This window comes from Salpingoeca rosetta, assembly GCF_000188695.1.
Source record: "Salpingoeca rosetta unplaced genomic scaffold supercont1.3, whole genome shotgun sequence".
Taxonomy (NCBI): Eukaryota; class Choanoflagellata; order Craspedida; family Salpingoecidae; genus Salpingoeca; species Salpingoeca rosetta.
In genome coordinates, this window is record NW_004754931.1 from 781,735 (window position 1) to 786,734 (window position 5,000).

Here is a 5,000-nt window from a genome sequence, read left to right on the forward strand (position 1 = left end):
GATGATTCCCCTGTACCCGTAACGCTTGTGCCGGATCACCTGACCCACGCGGAACTTGACGCCCGTGCGGTCTCGTCGTGGCATCTTTGAACCCGCGTAATACTCCTGCGAAGGCAATGCAGTTGCGCGTGTATGCATGCGTGTGTGTGTGTGTGTGTGTGTGTGCGTGTGTGTGTGTGTGTGCGTGTGTGTGTGTGTGTGTGAAAGGATGACATTGAACGGGAGTCACAACATCACTTCCGCATCAGTGTCTTACACAAGGGTTGCATCAGGCAGCAGGTGGTGGCTGCAGCTTCAAGAAGGAAAACGAGCGACGCAGTTGCAAGCACAGACACGAACCTGCCGGTCGATTCGTGTGTTGTGGGTGGTTGGCGGTTCCGTTTGCTGACGTGACGTTGAAGCAGTGGATGATGTGTGTTGTTCGGTTGGCTGCTGCAAATATGAATGCCATGCGGCCTCCAACCGCTTCAAGAGTCCATGACCTCCCCTCCAGTCTCGACTTGAGACGCTCGCGTCCTTGTCAACGCAACGCACACACACACACACATACAAATGACACAGTTAGTGAGTGGGTGTAAGAGAGCGCTGCTGCAAACACGTAACAATGTAAATGAATGGTTCACCTGTCCAACACCCAAACGCAAACACACTCACACTGAGAGAGAGAGGGGGGAGGGAGAGGGAGAGAGAGGGGGGAGGGAGGGAGAGAGGGAGAGAGGGAGAGAGGGAGGGAGGGAGAGAGATAAAAACAAACACACACAGACACACACAAACACGCAAACACACTCACACACAGACACACACACACCGACACACACAACACATGACACCAAGCAAGACAACATAACATCATGGTGCACCTCACCTTTGGTGCCATGAACGTGCTCAGCAGGAACTGCGCTGGCACCAGTGCCAGGATGAGGAACAGCACTACCCAGTCCATCCTGAGTGCATGAAAAGAGACGCAGCGCACAGCAGAGAGCAGGGTCCGCGAAAAGTAGCTGTTTACGACACCATGAATTTTACCGTGGTAAATGCTCTCTACAGCATAATTTTCTGGTTGGCAACAACCCAAGCAGGCAGCCAAGACAGACAGACAGACAACCTTCCATCAACCACAACTCCCCAGCCAGCCACAACAACAGTCAGCGACAAGGACACCCCGTCTCACAAGAGCACACGCAGCTCACCATGCCGCCCAAGAAGAAGGGCAAGGGAAAGGGAAAGAAGGGGAAGGGGAAGGGAAAGGGAAAAGCAGAAGATGATGCAAAGAAGGCAGAGGCCGGGCTCATCGGCCTCACCCCAGAAGAGGTGCGTTCTACCGTTGAGTTTGGCTTGATCTGGGTGCGGTGGTTGGCGTATCGATGTACATGTGTGTGTGTATGTATGTATGTGTGTGCGCGTGCGTGTGTGTGTGTGCGTGTGTGTGTGTGTGTGTGCGTGTGCGTGTGTGTGTGTGTGTGTGTGTGTGCGTGTCCATATGTCCATGTGCCCAGGTGTATCCGTTCGACTCAATGGGTGTCCATGTGGCATTGTACTCATGGTTGCACGTTGCCGTTGTTGTGCACTTGGTTGATCAGATGGAAGGGAAGATCATGAGGTTGAGGGACGAGCTGGACCGGGAACGTGAGGAGCGCAACTACTTCCAGCTGGAGCGTGACAAAATCAACACCTTCTGGGAGATTACGAAGAAGCAGCTGGAGGAGTCGCGCGCAGTTCTGCGCAACAAGGACAGGGAGATGGAGGAGATTGAGGAGAAGCATGCGGTGGAGATCAAGGTGTACAAACAAAAGGTCAAGCATCTCCTCTACGAACATCAAAACCAAATCACAGAACTCAAGACAGATGGTGAGACTACGGCGTCGTTGCTTTTGTGTGTGTGTGTGTGTGTGTGTGTGTGTGTGTGTGTGTGTGTGTGTGTGTGTGTGTGTGTGTGTGTGTGCACGCATTTGCGTGTGCCAACCTTTTCTCACAACTTGGCACGCACTACATACATTCATGCAAACATTTGGCTCACCAACTCCCATCACCCTTTGCAGCGGCCATGAATCTGCGCCTGGCGCGGGACGAGCTGTCGGAGGATTCCGTCCATCTCCGCAGAGACAAACGCGACCTCAAGGTACATGTGTGTGTGTGTGTGTGTGTGTGTGTGTGTGTGTGTGTGTGTGTGTGTGTGTGTGTGTGTGTGTGCACGTGGTCTGTTTTTTTTTTTCAAATCGTTCACCACGAGCGCGCGCGCATTTTGTGTTCTGCAGGTGTCGATGAAGGAGCAAGAGCTGGATCACATTGCGGCGGTGAAGCAGCTGCAGGTCGAGTACGACAAGAAGATGACGCAGCTGTATGAGGAGAAGGAGCAGCAGGGGCGGGAGATCCGGCAGAAGTACGAGCAGATGATGGACGCGTTGCAGGAGGACATGAACTTGCAGCGCAAGGCGGAGATACACGAGATCGAGGAGCGCAAGAACCAGCAAATACACACGCTGGTGAAGAACCACGAGAAGGCGTTTAGCGACATCAAGAACTACTACAACGACATCACGCTGAACAACCTGGCCCTCATCAACACGCTCAAGGAGCAAGTGGAGGAGATGAAGAAGCGCGAGGAGCGCACAGACAAGCTCATGGCAGAGGTGGCCTCGGAGAACAAGAAGCTTGTTGTCCCCCTGCAAGAGGCGCAGGCCCGCGTCGCAGAGCTCGAGAAGCAGGTGTGTTGTGTGTTTGTGTGTCTGTGTGTGCGTGCGTCTGTGTGTGTGTGTGTGTGTGTGTGTGTCCATGTGTGTGCTTGTTTACGTTGGAGGTGTTGGCAAGGGCGCATGGTTTTTCTCAGCGATGGGTGCCGTTTTGCACGCTGTGTTTCACGACCACGCTTTGTGTCGAAGCTCCCGCCCTGAACTTATAACCTATCACCACACACACATACACACACACACTCTCTCTCTCTCACACACACACTCATTCACACACACACACACACAACACACACACACTCACCACACATACATGTACCACACACACACAACACAACACAATCATCCTCAGCTTGCGAGCCACGAGCGGGACAAAAAGTTCCTGCGCAATGCCAAGGCGCGGATCAAGGTGCTTGAGGACGAGACGAAGCAGCTGGAGTGGGAGCGGGAGGTGCTCAAGCAGCGGTTTGCAGAGGTGGAGGGCGAGCGCGACGAGTTGTATGAGCGCTTTGTCAAGACCATCTACGACGTGCAGCAGAAGAGCGGCTTCAAGAACATCATCCTGGAGAAAAAGCTCTCGGCGCTGGCGGAGTCCCTCGAGAAGAAGGTGTGCCCCTTGGGAGTGGACTGGACTGGGGGGAGTTGTGTGTGTGTGTGTGTGTGTGTGTGTGTGTGTGTGTGTGTGTGTGTGTTTGTGTGTTTGTGTTTGTATTTTGTGTGTTTTTGAGGGGGTTAGTGTTGTTGAAAGACCCACCACCGCTTCCTGACATGACAGTACGCCACGAGCACACGTCTGCACACATGCAAACGGTTGTATTCAAACAAACCTCGCAACATACAAACACACACTAACATACACACTCACATACACACACTCACACACACGCGCGCGCGCACGCCTGCCATCCTCTTCCTCAACTACCATCTCCACAGGAGGCGCAACTGAACGAGGTGCTGGCGGCATCCAACCTCGATCCCACAGCGCTGGCGGTGGTGACGCGCAAGCTGGAGGATGTGCTCGACTCGAAGAACGCGGCCATCAAGGACCTGCAGTACGAGGTGGCCAAGATGTACAAGACATACAACGACACCGTGCGCACCTTCCAGTCCAAGATGGGCGAGTTTGGCATCCCCATGGAGGAGCTTGGCTTCCAGCTGCTCAACCCAGATCCAGACCAGCCCCTCGGCAAGGCGCCAGCAGGCCTTGTCTCCACCACTTCCTAACACACAGAGAGAGAATGTGTGTGTGCGTCTGTGTCTGTGTGCGCGCGCGCGCGTCTGCGTGTGTGTGTCTATGTGTGTGTGTGTGTGTGCATGTGGCGTGTGGCTGTGTGTGTCTGTGAGTCAATGTGTTCTTTCTTCCCCCCTCCTTCCTCCTTTGCATTGTGTTCGCTGAGCCCTTGTTTGTGTTTGGTCGTGCCTTTATACACACAACAACATCAGCAACATTCTGTCTTCCCAGCAGCGGTCTCATGTTGGTCATACTTGTGTCTTGTGTGACATGTGTGATGTGGTGTGCTGTCACCATCTTGTCTGTTGCCTCTTCTGTCGTCCAAGTTCTGATGATTTGTGAAAGATACCAGATAAAATTCTGCATAACAACGCCAAAAACAGCGCATCGTCGCACGCACACCACAACAACAACAACCAACCACCTCACCACACCGAACCTCCACAACTCGCCCTGGCAAGATGTCGATGCCGTTTGGGTTTGGGGAGAAGGTGGCTGTGATGAGCGATGATCTCATCCATAAGGCCATCAAGGAACAAGCACCAGAGCAAGTCAAGGTGTACAAGGGCAATTCTGGCGCCGAGGACAAGGATGTGCTCTCCCTCCGCCTCGACTTTCAAAGTGCGTGTGTGTGTGGATGTGTGTGTGTGTGCATATGTGTGTGTGTATGTGTATATGTGTGTGGATGTGTGGATATGCGTGTGTGAACCGTGGACTTCTGGAGGCGGCCCAAGCGATTTCCGTGCCGCCTGTGGCTGTACGGCTTCCTGCAAGCGTTTGTGTTTGATTGGGCTGACCCAGTGGTTTGTTTGTTTCTCGTTGATGATTCCATGACTTCACACAGAGATCCTCAAGATCGAAAATCTGTGGAGCTTCACTTCATTGACACACCTGCAGCTGGACAACAATCTCATCGAAGTCATTGAGGGCCTGGACGAACTCGTCAACCTCGAGTGGCTTGGTGCGATGCTCTCACTTGGTTGTAGCGTCAGGGGTGTGCCAGCTATTGCGAAGCGTGTGTGTGTGTGTGTGTGTGTGTGTGCGTGTGTGTGTGTGTGTGTGTGTGTGTGTGTGTGTGTGTG

The 5,000-nt window shown here is 53.4% G+C and overlaps 3 protein-coding genes across 3 annotated transcripts in view; 2 read left to right on the plus strand and 1 right to left on the minus strand.

The window, feature by feature from the left end:
- PTSG_01749 (hemimethylated DNA binding domain-containing protein) overlaps window positions 1–943 on the minus strand; it is a gene marked incomplete at both ends in the record, with an annotated part of 1,786 nt that extends 843 nt beyond the window's left edge. Inside the window, 3 exons of the mRNA XM_004997671.1 lie at window positions 1–105; window positions 340–516; window positions 866–943. The exon at window positions 1–105 is cut by the window's left edge and continues 24 nt beyond it. Coding sequence (XP_004997728.1) covers window positions 1–105; window positions 340–516; window positions 866–943 — 360 coding nt within the window. The remainder of the gene's footprint in view (window positions 106–339; window positions 517–865) is intronic.
- Window positions 944–1,036: 93 nt separating this feature from the next.
- Window positions 1,037–4,296, plus strand: PTSG_11781 (growth arrest-specific protein 8). The gene is made up of 6 exons (XM_004997672.1): window positions 1,037–1,311; window positions 1,581–1,848; window positions 2,040–2,119; window positions 2,256–2,705; window positions 3,040–3,294; window positions 3,621–4,296. The coding sequence occupies exons 1-6, from the start codon at window positions 1,192–1,194 to the stop codon at window positions 3,909–3,911; spliced, it is 1,464 nt and encodes a 487-aa protein (XP_004997729.1). The 5' UTR covers window positions 1,037–1,191; the 3' UTR covers window positions 3,912–4,296.
- Window positions 4,287–5,000, plus strand: part of PTSG_11782 (uncharacterized protein) — a gene marked incomplete at its 3' end in the record, with an annotated part of 4,047 nt that continues 3,333 nt past the window's right edge. Inside the window, exons 1-2 of the mRNA XM_004997673.1 lie at window positions 4,287–4,539; window positions 4,763–4,879. Coding sequence (XP_004997730.1) covers window positions 4,380–4,539; window positions 4,763–4,879 — 277 coding nt within the window. The 5' untranslated portion in view covers window positions 4,287–4,379. The remainder of the gene's footprint in view (window positions 4,540–4,762; window positions 4,880–5,000) is intronic.